Source organism: Prionailurus viverrinus, chromosome B4 (assembly GCF_022837055.1).
Source record: "Prionailurus viverrinus isolate Anna chromosome B4, UM_Priviv_1.0, whole genome shotgun sequence".
Taxonomy (NCBI): domain Eukaryota; kingdom Metazoa; phylum Chordata; class Mammalia; order Carnivora; family Felidae; genus Prionailurus; species Prionailurus viverrinus.
Genome location: NC_062567.1, coordinates 35,509,446 through 35,525,590, shown reverse-complemented (window position 1 = coordinate 35,525,590; position 16,145 = coordinate 35,509,446). Strand labels below are relative to the sequence as shown.

At 43.0% G+C, this 16,145-nt stretch overlaps 1 protein-coding gene across 1 annotated transcript in view; it reads right to left on the bottom strand.

Moving 5' to 3' along the window:
- PRMT8 (protein arginine methyltransferase 8) overlaps nucleotides 1–16,145 on the bottom strand; it is a 96,041-nt gene that overhangs the window by 33,860 nt on the left and 46,036 nt on the right. The window contains exons 3-4 of the mRNA XM_047867459.1: nucleotides 7,723–7,878; nucleotides 4,504–4,567 (exon numbers count right to left, since the gene is read on the bottom strand). Of these exons, the coding sequence (XP_047723415.1) occupies nucleotides 4,504–4,567; nucleotides 7,723–7,878 (220 nt within the window). The remainder of the gene's footprint in view (nucleotides 1–4,503; nucleotides 4,568–7,722; nucleotides 7,879–16,145) is intronic.

Sequence of the window (16,145 nt, the reverse complement as noted above, 5' to 3'; positions counted from 1 at the left end):
TAGTGCCAGAAAATAAGAAAGCTCACAAAAAATAAAGAAGGAATGTCAAAAGGACACAGAAGCCAGCTTAAAGGTACTCCCATGACCAAATTAGGAACAATTCGTGTATCAAAATAAGTACCTTTAATAATAGATGTAACCTATTGAATAAAATAGGAAATTAATGATGAGGAATGAAATATTTACATGGTTTCAAACCACTTCACCCAGAAAATCTTACTAATTACAAAGGGAGAAAGAGCAACTTGACCATGGAGAAGCCTGGCGGACATCACCAGAAGCAGTGATCAAAGCAAATGCTGTCGGTAACAGGACAAATCAAAACTGCATGTCCCCAAGAGCATGCAGGAAAAAGGACACAGCATCTCCGCGAACTCCTGCCAGGAGGCACAATCTGAACCCAATCTTGCAGAAGCATCACATGCCCCCAACTGAGGGACATTCTACAGAACTCTAGCCTGCAATCGTCAAGCATCAAGGCAACAAGAGTTGAGGAGCATCTGGCCACTCCAGCCTGAAGGAAACCAGAGATGTGGCAACTAAATGCAACATGTGGTTTGAAACTGAGTCCTTTTAGGAGCGCCTGGGTGGCTCAGTTAGTTCAGTGTCTGACTTCAGCTCAGGACATGATCTCATGGTTCATGAGTTCGAGCCCTGCGTCAGACTCTGTGCTGACAGCTTGGAGCCTGGAGCCTGCTTCAGATTCTGCGTCTCCCTCTCTCTGTCCCTCCCCTGCTCACTTTCTTTCTCTCTCTCTCTCTCTCTCAAAAATAAACGTTAAAAAATTTTTTTAAGAAGGTGATTCCTTTTACTCTAAGGGATGTTATTTCAACAAGTGGCAGACATAAGCGGGATCTGAGCGCTAGCTAATGATCATGGAAGAACGTTAGTCTCCTGATTTTGATGGTCACAGTGTGGCTATGCAGGGAAATGTCCCTGTTTGTATGACACGCATATGCATGTATTTGGGGCTGATGGGGCATCATGTCAACAACTTGCTCTCAAAGTGTTCAGGAAAAAAAAAAGTTGTACCTTGTCTATATATTGGAATGTTTTGAAGGTTAAAGGAAAGAAGTGATAAAGATAGGAAGGGAAATAAACCAAATTACAGGGGGTGCCTGGGTGGCTTAGTCAGTTAAGTGTCCCACTTTGGCTCACGTCATGATCTCACAGTTCGTGGGTTCAAGCCCCGCGTCGGGCTCTGTGCTGACAGCTCAGAGCCTGGACCCTGCTTCAGATTCTGTGTCTCCCTCTCTCTCTGCTCCTCCCCCGCTCACACTCTGTCTCTGTCTCTCTCAAAAATAAACAAACATTAAACAAAATTACAGGAAACTGAAGCAGAGGAGAGGCAGAGAGGGAAAGCTCTCAAGGTGTGAATTAGAGGGCATGATGAGGGGTTATTGGCTTCTTTTTCCTGGCATACTTTCAGACCCAAACCTCCCTTCTCCCAAAGTCAGGCACTCCTCACAGGGAGTATTCTCCCCCACTGTCACTCAGGCCCACTCTACACACTGCTACCAATGGCTGCAAGCAGCTGCCCTTTGCAAGCTTGGGGGGCTATAGTTCCAGATCCCAAGAGAATTGGTAGCAAGAGACAGATGAAGAGTCAGGGGGATGGGGAAGGCAGACCGTCCCTCCAAGTTCAGGCGTCACTGCACAACTGAACCTGTACAGAGGCAGGGAATGGTCTAAATGTCCTTTGAAGGCCCCTTGGAGCCCAGGGGTGGTACTGGGAGGGTGTCTGATCAGACATCAATTTGTCCCCACCCTCTTCTCCTAACAGGTTTTAATTTTCATTTTCAGGATTGGCAGCCACTCCTGGGGCTTCCACATCAATGTAAACACACTTCAGGAGAGAGTACAGGAGCAAGAACCAAGACCAAATTTCTTCCCTACCTCTCCTACCTCAGTTTCCCCATCTGTTAAATGGGGCAAACCTCTTGCCCTATGTCACAGAGTTGGAGAAAGGGATGTCAGATGAAAACACATGGATGTCAGGCTATTGCACCCTTGCAGAGAAGGAATTGGCCAGTTTTCTTTTCCTATCTTTAGTAGGCAAGTAGAGAGCTCACCTCTCTTTCCCTTCTGCCCATGTCAGGGACTGTTCTGAGGAGTGTGCAGGATAGCTGGCTGCCCGAAGTGAACCAGGAGAGACTGGACACCAAAGTCAGAGGTCAAGGAAACATGTCCTCTACTCAAGCTGGAAAAAGGCCTCTGGACCTCTGCTCATGGCCTCCCCAATACTGCTAACCTTTTTCATTGTCACTCACCTACCACCCCCCATCCCTTCCTCACTTCCTGCCTTACCCAGCTAAAATTCCATGATCCATTATGGAAACGAACTTGTGTGCCCCCACCCACTATCAAAGCCCCACCCAGGCGGCCCTCCTCACACCCAAGCTGGTGAGAGTGGTAAGGAGAAACTCACAAGAGGACTGAGCTTATTGCATATCTATGCTGATTCATCTCCAGCAATCCCCAGCAGTCCAGCATATTTGCCTCCCTCCCTCCTTCTGAAAGACCATTCCATCGTTTCCCACATCTTTTCTCATCCCCCTCTTCTCTGCCAATCACTGTCTCATTCTTTGAAAAGAAAATGGAAGCAACAAACTGGGGGCTTTCCACCAGCAGCCCACCTCTATCTGGAGCCATACTCCTCAGTCTCCATCTGTTTCTGTGGTTAAACTGTCCCTACTCCAAGGGAAAGACCAACCCCTATACCTGTGTTCTGGACCCAAGGGCCTCATGACTGACTTTTCTTTTTCCTGTATGTGCCTGTCTACTGGACAACTGAATCAGACACACATGTTTTCATATCTCCTGCCCTTAAAAACAACTACCTGCCTTGGCCCCACATTCACCTGTAGCTACAGTTCCGTTCTCCTGCTCCCTGGCACAGCAAGAAGACTTATTTATAGCCCTCCCTCCACAATTTATCCTACTCTAACTCAACTTCAGTCCCCACTCCAGCATTGAGTCTGCTCTTGTTTAGAACACCTATGGCCTCCATGTGGCCAAATGCAATGGTCACTTCTCTGTTCTTCCCTTACTTGATCTCTGAGCATTCCCTATAGTCGCCCCTTCCTCCTTCCCTTGGCTTCATGGTGCATCTCTCTCTCTTGAATGTCCATCAGCCTCACTGGGTGTATCTTCTCTGCCTCTTACTGGCCCTTTCTCCTCTGACTGGCTTCCAAACGTTGAAATGCCCCAGAGCCCTATCTTTGGTCCATTTCTTCCTCCAGCTATACTTTAAGCCTACGTGACATCATATTGTGGCTTCAAATAACATCCATATGCTGAAGACTCCCAAATCTCATGTGCTGGATCTCCCTGAAATATAAACTCATAAATTTACTCTTGCTTAACAAGTCCACTGGATGTCCATCTCAAACCTGACATGTGCGAAAGAGAACTCTTGATTTCTTTCTCCCTCCCGTCATCCCCAGAAGTTCTCTACTTCCTGTCTTCCACCATCCACCCAGTTACTCAAGGCAACAAAATAGCTCTTGCTCATATCTTTTTTATCATTTCCATATGCATCTCATCAGTAGACCCCCTTACCTCTAGCCCAAAGTGATCACTTTTCTCCACCTCCACTGCCACCACCCTGGTCCATGCCATAGCATGTCCCCTGAGCACTGAAACAGCCTCCTAATGTGTCTCTGCTTACACTCTTGATGCCTAAAACACATTCTAATCCATACCCCATAGGAAATACTTTTCTTTGCATAATAGTCTCCAAAATGCCTCTATCATCTTTAGGGAAAAGAAGTCAACCTTGTTTTCCTAGTTTACAAACCCTATGTATGGCCCAGCTCAGCACAGGGCCTAGAGGCTAAATCTCATCCAGTTGACTAATAAAAGATGCAAGGAGTTCTTTGGATTGGGGACACTTGTGGGTGTGAGTGTGTTCAAAATAGTTTTCCAGGAAGAGGGGCCTGGGAAAGGTTGCAATGCATGGGTAAGGAGTGAAGGGAGGAAGGGAAGGGAAGGCACCTCTATTTATAACCAGACACCAGCTTGGAGAAGGTCCCACTCCCAAAGGCAGCCTAATTGCCAAGACAGCATTATCAGCAAGACAGCCCATGGGCAGTAGATGACCACATTTCTCCAAAGGCAGAGCCTGGGGTCTGCTAGGATGCCACTGGTTTGCTGAAAGGGAGAGGTAGGGATGGGGTTGTGGAGAGGGAAGAAGAGGAGGAATAGCTGCCATTTTGCAAAACTCAATAGAATGCCTACAGCTGGGGCCAAGCAGAAGGCATGGCAGCTAAGCCATGAAAGCTGCGCTGGGAATAACGTGCCCTTGGCTGACATGGCTGGGATTGGGAACCTCAGAATCCTGTAGGTTCAGTCCTGCTAATAGAGCCTCCACCAGGCTCCACCTTCCCAAGGCCAAGTGCTCTGTACTTTTCCCTCTTACATCAGTCTATACCACCCAAACAAGAAAGTGTAAACCCCCTCACTCCCTCTGTCCATGGGAAAACACACAGAGGTATATCTTACTGTTGTCCAAGTGGTTGGCCTTAATGATCTTCTCTGAGTAGTCAGAAATACTGGAACATTCAATCTAGAAAGGGCACAGAACAAAGGAGAAAGGTGTAGAAAAGATCACAGCCTGTCTAGCTCCTATTTAACAGACAAATAAGCTGAGCCTAGATGGGTGCAGTGACCCGCCCACAGTCATACAGCTATTTTTTCATACAGCAGACTGAAAACTACAGTGCATCCCTCCCAATTTTCAGGCCAGTGGCTCTTGCATTGAATCTGGCTGCCTTTGCTGTAAGGAAGCTGACTTCAATCCGCTGCTCCACAATGGAAGACCTGGCGTCCAACTTGGGAGATTCAGTAAGACCTGGCAGGTCTCCTCCTAGCCAGAGGAGAATGGGATGAGGTTGCTTAGCTGCTGTACTCTACCCACTCCCTCCCAACCTCCCTGCTGAACTGGGCACATTCCAGGATAGGGACCATCAGGAAAATGCCACGTCAGGGCCTCGGGACCAGTCTTGAGATCCGTCCTGCCACACACGTCATGCACAAGTCAATTCTTACCCTTTCTGCAGTAAGATGAGATGGTTAATTCCTTTTAATCTACAAGTATTTCCAGTCTCCCCAAATATCCTAAGTAAAGGGCCAAGATATGTGAAAAATTAGCCAAGTATCAGCTGAGAGCAAGACCTTACGGGAAGAGCGGGAGATCAGGTCCACACCTGGGGCATGTGTCAGGAGACAGCCAGGGGATGCTGGAACCAGAGGAGAGAGTATTTGCATAGGAGGACTGAGGGGATGGCCCACAGCCTCCATAAAAGCCTTGGGGATGGATGAGGGCACCTGCAGGATCAAGTAGGGGTTGCTTTGTCAGAGAAGATAGACCTAGGCCAGGCTCAGAGCCCAAGAGGATGGGCCCTTTCCTGGACTAAGAGGTCCTGTGGCCTTTGATCCCACTTTCTGTGGGACTGTGTTTCTCTCCAGTTCTTTCCCCCTCCTTGCCACGTTGGCATCCATCTGCAAGAGGCTGTGCGGTTTTGTGGTGAAGAACACATATTCTGGAGGCAGGAGGCCTGGATTCACATCAGGCCTTGGCCACTCTCTAACTATGCCTCAGTTCCCTCATAAGTGAGGAAACAGTCTCTGTTTAACGTGGTCATCATGAGGATTAAATAAGCCAAAGCATGCGAACAATTGAGAGCACTGATGGCCCCAGGCCCCAGGACCTTGGCAGCTTCACAGTCCTCCTTCCTCTTTTCCTATCTTCTGCCCCCTGCTTTCCTTTCCCCTGTTCTTCTCTCTCTCTCTCTCTCTCTCTCTCTCTCTCCCTCCCTCCTCCCCCCTACCTCTTTCTCTCCTCTCTTTCCCTTTCCCTCCTTCTATTTCTCTCTCCCTCTCTTCCCCCCTCCCCCTCCCCCTTCTCCTGCCCCCTCTCCATCTTTCTCTCCTTCTCTCTCTCCCTCTCCCTCTTATTTCTCTCTCCTTCTCCCTCTCTCCTTCTCTCCTTCTCTCTGGAGAAGAGCAGTGGGCAGAGGGGGAGCCTGGATCAGGAGAGACTGTGAAATGAGCCATCAGGAAAGAGGTCCAGCTACATGTGAGAGTTGTTTATAAAGGCTGTGACAGCAACAGATCAGGAGGCAGACGGATTGGGACAGTTGGGATAGTCACCACAGCTGGAAGGCGCTGAGTGGATGTCTCCTGACAGCTCCTTAGCTGGAGCCGCTGGCCACTTGGAAGCCAGTGAGGGGCAGCCCTACCCTTTCCCTGCTCAGCCCTCAGCTACCCGTGTCCCAGACCAGGAAGAGGCCTCAGAGACAGGGCTGGCAGGGAAAGCAGGAGCATGGCTAGGTGAATCAAGCCCCATCCCCAGGGTGTGTGATCACAGGAAGTGGAGTCTGTCCATTTCTGGAAAGCCTCCCTCCTGGTGAGGAGAGCCCAGTGAAGGAAAGCTGGAAGGTAGGGAAGGGCAGCACTTGACCTGAGGCACCCGGATTGGCCCACCTCATCACAAGTGTCTCAGCTGAATACATCATGGCTTTTCCAGTTCGGTCTGTGGCAGAGATGCCTTGTGGATGTCCCGGGTTTCTAGAAGACCCTCTGCAGCCCAGGCACTGTCCAAGTCAGGTGCCAAGGGGGAATGCTGTCCCTCCTGGGGGACTCAGGGGCCGGCCTCTGAGGCCAAGTAGGGGTGGGTGGCAAGGGTTTTGGAGGGCTCTGGTCAACCTGGGGGCCTGGAGTTGTCAGCACAGGCTGCAGGACAACCAGCTAAAAGCACAGAGAACAAAGCCCTACTAAAAGCTGCTCAGCTCCCACGGGCCTCTGCAAACAGCTATCTTGTGCATGTGCTGGGAGTTTGACTGTAGCGTGTCTTTTATTTGGACCAAGATTAATTTTCATATTCCAGCCTTGGACCCACTGCATTTTTCACACATCAGCCAGCTGTGCAGAGCTCTTCTTTTTCACAGTTTCTTCCCAGGTCCAGACCCTCAGCCTCCCTGTCATCAGTCCGTGTGCAACTGTGTGGTGGCAGCCAGAGGAAGGCTGGGAAGCTTCCCAGAGGGTCAGCCTCCATTTCTATCTGGAAGACCTCAGTGACCAGAGCAGAATTTAAACCTACCAACTTGCCCTTCAAAGAACAAAGAAAGGAGATTGTCTTGTTATCCGCTAGGGCCTTATCCTAACTGTATTAATATCAAACACTGAGTGTTGTCCATATGCTAAGCCCTGTTCTAAAGCACTTTACATATGTATTAAACTCAACTTATTCTTCACAATCACCCCATGAGCAAGGTGTTGTTATTATGACCATTTAATATATGGGGAAACTGAGGTACAGAAGTGAACTGTCCATGGTCACACATCTCATGACTGTAAAGGCAGAGATTCAAGGCAAAGCTCACATGTATAATCACACTGCACTGCTTTTCAAGCTGATGCTAGGACTAAGTTCTCTAAGGTAATGATAACACCAGAATGATTTTCAGAAAGTCAAAAATCCTCTGTAAATGTCAGCATTTGTCAGGGCAAGGGGCCAGGAGCAATGCCTGGATGATAGGGAGTCGTGGGATCTTGCCACACCTCCTGAGAGTCACACTCGATTTTTCTCTACTCCTCTTCAAGGATGTGGCGCCAGCAAGGGGTGGACCTGGGCTTGTACTTGTAGGGAGGGCAGGAGAAGGTGGGAGGCAAGGGCTATCTCTACAGAAGCCAACAGGAGAGAGGGTGTGGTATGCTCACCCCAAACACCTTCTTGGCCCCTGCTTTGGCAGCAAACATGGAAAGGATCCCGGTACCACTCCCAACGTCCAGCACCACTTTGTCCTTGAACACATGCTTGTTGTGATACATGGAGTTCCGGTAGGTGAGTGTCCGCACCTCATCCTTCAGCATTTCCTGTTATGGAAGGAAAGGAAAGGCAATGTCAATTTATTCAAGGCACCTGGGAGTACACCAAGATCATCGACCCCAAGACTGTCCTGCCAATTTTTCAAGAATCTCAATGCTGGGGGCGCCTGCCTGGCTCAGTCAGTGGAGCATGCAACTCTTGGTCTCAGGATTGTGAGTATGAGCCCCATTTTGGGTGTAGAGATTACTTAAAAATAAATTCTTTAAAAATGAAAATCTCAAAGACATAATTAAGCTGAGTTGCAGGAGAGTATTGTAAGGCAGCTGGACCAGGGGCTACCTGCACAATTACAAACGTCTCCAGCCTTAAAACACTACCCAAGAAAGATAATTTTGTACTGTAAGAGAAGAAATTCCTGGCCAGCCCTGGGAAAGCTTCCATTTACCAAAGAACAAAAGTAGAAATTAGTGCAATGCAACTTGCTGGATTTAAGTTAAACCTGAAGCAGAATGTTCTGCTACAGTGAGAAAATTGTCATTGAACAGCTTATTGGAGGAGGTTTGTGTTTTGCGTGTTTTTGTGGTTTGTGTGTGGGAGGTGCATACTTTTTTGTTTGATTTTTTTTAAGAATAGGAAGTGTTTCTTAATCTACCATTATTCTAGTACTTTGTGGTAAAAGAGAAAGTAGGTTACCCTTTACAACTATCTCCAACCTAAGGAGAACATAATTCATCTGTGTATGGTGGTGAGGCCGGGATCTTTGTCCGTTCAAGCTATCAGCAAACACTTCTGACTAACTCATCACCAGTAATATTGGGATTATAGTATAATTTTAGTATAACTTGCATATACTACATATTTTATTTTATTTTATTTTATTTTATTTTATTTTATTTTTAAGTTTATTTATTGGGAGGAGGGGGAGGAGAGTGCATGGGAAGGGCAGAAAGAGAGGGAGAGAGAGAGAATCCCAAGCAGGCTCTGCACTGGCAGAATGGAGCTTGACACAGGGTTTGAACTCACTAACCATGACTTCATGACCTGAGCTGAAACCAAGAGTCAGACACTTAACCGACTGAGTCACCCAGGCACCCCAAAAAGCACATATTTTAAATGCGTGGTTAGGTGTAAGAGTTTTGACTCACATACACCTGTGGGACAACTACCATAATCAAGATGTAGAACATTTTCCTCCCCTTAGGAAGTCCTTGATCCCCCTTGACAGTCAATCCCCCACCCCCATCCAGATGACTAATCATCCAACTTCTATCGCTAAAGCTTCCTTCTGCCTTCATATAAATTGAATCGTATGGTATGTATGGCTTCCTTTGCTCAACATAAGGTTTTTGATATTCATTGACTTTAGTGCACATATCCAAGGTTTGTTTCTTTTTTCTTGTTCTTGTTGTTGACTAGCATTCCATTATACGGACGTCCATTCACTTGTTGATGACTATTTGGACAGTTGCAAATAAGGCTGGTACAAACATTCTTGTATAAGTATTTTTGAGGATATATATTCATTTTCCTTCAGTAAATACCTAGAAGTGGGTTTGCTAGTAGGTGTTTAATTTCATAAGAAAGTGCCAAACAGCTTTCCAAAATAGTTGCTTCGGTTCATGATCCCACCAGCAATGTATGAGCACTCGAACTGTTCTATATGCCAATAACTTAGTATTATCCCTTTTTGAAATTTTATTCATTCTTGTAGATATGAACTGGTATCTCATTGTAGTTTTAATTGCATTTCCCTGATACCTATTGATGTAGGTAAATTTTCATATGCTTATTGGCTATTCATATAGATCTTCTATGATGTGTCTATTTGAGTCTTTTGTCCACTTTTTTTCTAGAGCTATTTGTCTTTTCCTTATTGAATTGTAGGAATTTATATAATCCTGGAAACAAATCTTTTTTCAGATGTACATGTTGTTAATATCTTCTTCCAATCTGTGATGGGTTTTTTGTTTTCTTAATGTTGTCTTTGAAAAGCAGTTTTTACTTTTGACAATGGCCAACTTTTTAGGTTGCTTTGTTTTTATTTTTTTAATGTTTATTTATTTATTTATTTATTTTTAATTTTTTTTTCAATGTTTATTTATTTTGGGGACAGAGAGAGACAGAGCATGAACGGGGGAGGGGCAGAGAGAGAGGGAGACACAGAATCGGAAACAGGCTCCAGGCTCTGAGCCATCAGCCCAGAGCCCGACGCGGGGCTCGAACTCACGGACCGCGAGATCGTGACCTGGCTGAAGTCGGATGCTTAACCGACTGCGCCACCCAGGTGCCCCAATGTTTATTTATTTTTGAGAGAGACAGAGACAGAGCGTGAACAGGGGAGGGGCAGAGAGAGAGGGAGACACAAAATCCAAAACAGGCTCCAAGCTCTGAGCTATCAGCACAGAGCCTGACGCGGGGCTCGAACCCACAAACCCACCCAGGTGCTCCTCTTTATTTTTTAAAACATTTTTAAGGTTTTAGGTGTTTTTTTTAATTTTTAATGATTAGAATTATTTGTGTCTTGTCTAATCTTTGTCTACCCCAAGGTCACAAAAATATTCTCCTATGTTTACCTCCAGAAGTTTTATAGTTATGGCTTTTACCTTTAGGTCTATGATTCATGTCAAATTAATTTTTTATGTGGTGTAAATTAGGGATGTGAGTTCATTTTTTACACAAAATAGATGGTGTAAGCACCATTTATAGAATAGACTATCATTTCCACCATTGAATTACCTTGCCAACTTTGTCAAAGTTTAATTAACTATATATTGGTACATTCTCTAATCTGTTCCATTAATAAGCCAATTCAAAACTAACTCAATTTCTGTGACTTAGTATTAACTTTGAAATAAAGTAGTGGGGCACCTAGTGGCTCAGTCGGTTAAGTGTCCGACTTCAGCTCAGGTCATGATCCCATGGTTCATGAGTTTGAGTCCCATGTTGGGCTCTGTGCTGACAGCTCAGAGCCTGGACCCTGCTTCAGATTCTGTGTGTCCCTCTCTCTCTGCCCCTCCCTCGCTCACACTCTGTCGCTCTCTGTCTCAAAAATAAACTTTAAAAAAATGTTTAATTAAAAAAAAAAGAAATAAAGTAGTGTGAGTCCTAGTTATTTTACAAGGTTATTCTGGTTTTTTTTTTTTTTTTAGATCTTATGCATTTCCATATACATTTTAGAATCTGCTTATTAATTCACAAAGAACAGCCTCCTGGAGTTGATTGGAATTGCACTGAATCTATAGATGAATTGATATCTTAGCAATATTGAGTTTTACAATCCAAGAACACTGATACAGCCTTCCATTTATTTAGGTCTTCTTTAATTTCTCTCTGCAGTGTTTTACAGATTTTAGAAGTCTTGCATTTCTTTCATTAAATTTATTCTCAACTATTTTTATTTTATGGTACTGTATATGATTTTCTAAAATTTTATTTTCTGATTGTTTTATGTCACTCTACATATGACCTTGCATTTTGCAGACTTGCTCCCTTCATATACTAATTCTAGTGTGATTTTCCACAGATTCCTTTGTTTTTCCATGTAAAAAAATCTTCTCACTTGTGAATGAAGACACTTTTACTTTTTTCCTTTCTATATGTCTTATATTTTTTGTTCTTTTTTTTTTGTGGTTATTTTACTGCACTGGCAAGGACTGCCATGAAGTAAAACATTCAATAAAATAGAAGGCCGGCATCTTTGTTCCAATAATATATAAATGTCACCACTGAGTATAATGTCAGCTGTAGGCTTTCTATGAGTCTTTTTTCAGATGAAGAAGTTCTATTTATAATTTGCTAAGAGCTTTTATCATGATTGGCACTGAATTTTGTCATGTGCTTTTTCTACATTTATTAAAATGATAGGTGACCTTTCTCCTTCATTCAGATAATGCATTGACCTCCATAGATTGTCTTCAAATGTTGAACCAACATCTTGTCATAATGTATTATCGTTTTTAAATATTGCTAGGTTTTATTCACTAATATTCTGTTGCAGATTTTTCTATTATATTTATGAGACATGTTAATCTGTAATTTTCTCTTACCTTCTCTGGTAATCAGTAATGCTGACTGAGCTTATGACACAAGTTAGAAAGTGTCCTCTCCTCACATATTTTCTGAAAAAGCTTGTGTGAGATTGGTATTTTTCTTCTTTAAATATTTGACATATAATTCACTAGTAAAACCATCTGAGCCTAGAGCCATTTTTGTAGGAAGATCCCATTTTTTAATGTTTATTTATTTTTGAGAGACAGAGAGAGAGAGAGAGAGCACAAGCATATGTGTGGGGGAGGGACAGAAGGAGGGAGAGAGAGAGGGAGAAAGGGGGAGAGACAGAGAGAGAGAGAGAGAGAGAGAGAGAATCCCAAGTAGGCTCCAAGCTCAGTGCAGAGTCCAATGTGGGGCTCAATCACATGAACTGCAAGATCATGACCTGAGCGAAAATCAAGAGTCAGACACTTAACTGACTGAGCCACCCAGGCTCCGCAGAAGATTCAATTTTTTAATAGATGCAGGACTGTTTTAGTTTTCCATGCATTCTTAGATCGGTTTTGACAAAGTGTTTTTCTAATGAATGTATCCATTTCAACTAAGATATCAAATTTATGGGCATAACATTGTCATAATATTCTCAAATTACCAGTCGAATATCTATATGATCTATAATGATGTCCTTTTCTTCATTTATATTATAATTTGTATTTCACCTTTTTCTTGATTAGTCTAAATAGAGCTTGTTGACTTAATTAGTCTTTTCAAAAACTAACTTTTAGCTTTGTTGATTTTCTCTATTGCTTTATTTCTACCTCACTGATTTCTGCTTTCATCTTTATTATTTGCTTTTTTTCAACTTACTTGGGTTTTATTTGTTTTCTCTGCTTCATAAAGTGGAAGCTTTGACCATTGATTTTGCACTTTATTTTTGTCTAATGAAAGCATTTAAAGTCATAAATTTCCCTCTAGGTTTTGCTTTAATTACATTCCACAAATTTTCATGTGTCTGTTGCTAGCTATAACAAAATACCATAGACTGGGTGGCTTAGAAAACAAACATTTATTTCTCACAGTTCTGGAGACTAGTAAGTCCAAGGTCAAGGCGGCAGCAGATCCATTGTCTGGTGAGGACCTGCTTCATGGTTTGCAGATGACCATCTTTACCTTGTGTCCTCACATGGTGGAGAGCAGAGTGAAAAGGCAAGCCCTCCTATATCTTTGTATTTTTCAAAGAATACTTTGTAAATTTATTTTGGTGAGAGAAGGATAGATCATCTAACAAATGATGCTGCAGTGCCTATCTGTAAGACAATAAGGCTGGACCAAAACCTCACAGGATTTAAAACATTACTTAAAGATTAAATAAGTATTTAAATATGGAGGAAAAAACAAACAAACAAACAAATAACCTTAGCAGAGCTTTTAGGAGACTGTATTAGTTTTCTATTGCTGCTGTAACAAATTACCAAAAACTTAGTGATTTAAAACAACACAGATTTGCTATCACACAGTCTGGAGGTCAGAAGTTTCATACAGGTCTCATGGACTTGTCAGGTATTGGCAGGGCTGTGTTCCTTCTGGAAGATCTAGGAAAGAATCCATCCCCTTGCCTTTCATAGCTTCTAGAAGCTACCTGCATTGTTTGGTTCATGGTTTCTTGCGCCTTCAGAACCAGCAACTGCATCAGTGTAACCTCTGCCTCCATTGTCATCATATCTCATTCTCTAACTCTGACCTTACTCTTCTGCCTTCTTCTTCAACTTATTGGGACTCTTGTGTCATGTCTCCTCTTATAAGGACACTAATTCCATTCATGAGGGCTCCACTTTCGCTTTCATGACCTACTTACCTCCCAAAGGCCTTACCTCCTAATACCAATATCCTGGGGATTAAGATTTCAACATATGAATACTGAGGGACACATTCAGTCCATGGCATTGTATTTTCATTATCATTCAGTTTCATTATTTTCTTTTTTTAATTTTTTATAAGGTTTATTTTTGAGAGCGAGACAGAGCATGAGAGGGGGAGAGGCAGAGGGAAAGGGAGACACAGAATCTGAAACAGGCTCCAGGTTCTGAGCTGTCATCACAGAGCCCAATGCAGGGCTTGAACTCACGAACCATGAGATCATAACCTGAGCTGAAGTTGGACACTTAACCCACTAAGCCCCCAGTTTAATTATTTCTTAATTTCTCTTGTTATTTCTTCTCTGGTCCTATTTTTCAGTGCTGCTTAATTTTCAAATATTTAGAGATTATCTAGATAATTTATTGTTTTTGGTTTCCAATTTCATTATGATCAAAATAACATACTGTGCATGATTTCAATCTTTTGTAATGTGTTAAGATTTGTTTATTGCCTGGAATAGGATCTATCTTAGTGAATGTTTCAATGTGTATTTAAAAGAAGTGTGTATTCTTTACCTTGAGAATGCAATGATCTACAAAAGCCAATTAGGTCAAGTTATTTGATTGAATTGTTCAGATTTCTACATCTTACTAATTTTGTGTGTGGTTATTTTTTCTATCAATTATCAAGAGAGAAGTGTTTAGAAAAATCTTTAACCATGGTTGGGGATTTGTATTTTTCTCCCTCTAGTCCTATAGATTTTGCCTGATGTTTTTAATGCTCTGTGCACACGTGTATGACAATTTTGTAAAGTGTCACCTTGGCCAGGCTACTCTGAATTTCCATAATTCTCTTTCTACTATGTCACCAGCTAAAGTGAGTCCCAAAGAAGATTATTATGAGATTTGGAAGGTAGAAGGGGGGCAGAAATCATTTTGTAGTGCACACTTGTCAATGATGATGTGTTGGCTCGCTTTGTTGGCATGAAGCAGAAGCTGGGCCTTCTTCAGTTTCTTTGTCTCCTGGGCCAGGTGTGTGTGTTTAGTTTCATGATAAAATGCCCAGCCTCTATAGGATATGTCCACCACGGAAGTCAAAGGCAATAGAATGGACATGTCTTTTGGTCTGTCCTCATAGGATTCAAGCTTGTGCATATTGGTTCTAGCTAGTCCTGATTTCCCCCTATTTTACATTCATATTCCTTTCTGACTAGCTGCCCTATGGACTTCAAGCTCAAGCATCATATCAGACATGGAGACAATAGCCTTACACAATTACATAAGCCATACGTGTATATATACATATATGTGTATATATATATATATATATATATATATCCTACTGGATCTACTTCCATAGTTGAACTCTGACTGATACAGAATATGGTACCAAGAATATCTCCTGAATATAAGGATGTGTGCTCTGAATAGGTTTTGAGTTTTCTGGAAACTGTTAGAGAGGCACTAATGACCCTGTTGCCATTGATAAGGAGGGCACTTGTCATCAATAACATGAAATGGCAAAGGAGTTACTTAAATTTTACTTACATATCTCTAATAAAGTACCTATGGAAACCAGATTCTGGTTGAGCAAGTATTTGCTTCCTTAGAACATTTTAGTTAACATGAGAAGTATAATGGGTGGGTTAGTTGGTTGGTTGTTACTAACTGTTCTAAAAAACTGGGAGAAAGAAAATGACCTCAGAGGTTTAAATTCACAGCTCAGGGTCTGAGTATAGCACCTGAAAGGTTCTATGACCTCTCTGGGAAAAACAAACACACAAACAAAAACATTTCATGTAGGTTCAGGATCAAGATTTCTTCTTCTTTTTTTTTTAAGTAGGCTCCATACCCAGCATGGAGCCCAACGTGGGGCTCAAACTCAAGACCCTGAGATCAAGATTTGAACTGAGAATCAGAGTCAGATGCTCAACCAACTGAGCCACCCAGGCCCCCTGCCAGAGCCAAGATTTCTAAAACCTAAATCCAAAGTCTAATCCTGCAAGTACCTGATTACAACACAAATTGCATTCCCATCTTTGCAAGGCCTCTTTTGTTAAAGTGAGGCATCTGTTGGGAAGGAACAGGATCTTGAAAATTGGAATTGGAACACATAGACAACATATGATGAAAGCAGGGCCTGAAGTTCCTAAATTACAGAATCTTCTTTGCCAATAGAAGTATCTTCCACCCTTGTCTGAGGGATTTAGTTTTCCTTTCCCTGAAGAACCATATTGGCCTACCTTGAGGTAGTTGCTTGCAAGGTACTACTGATTCTCCTCAGGACCTACCCCTGCCCTCTTTGCTGCTAACCATATAACAAGATTCAACTCTAAGCAAACCCCAAAGCATGAGGTATAAAATGTGACTCATGAGGAGGTATGATATACACCAAAAGAGCTACATTATATTTCCCATTTATATAGATTGAATCCTGGGGAATATGTATGGGGATGTGTATGAAGGCT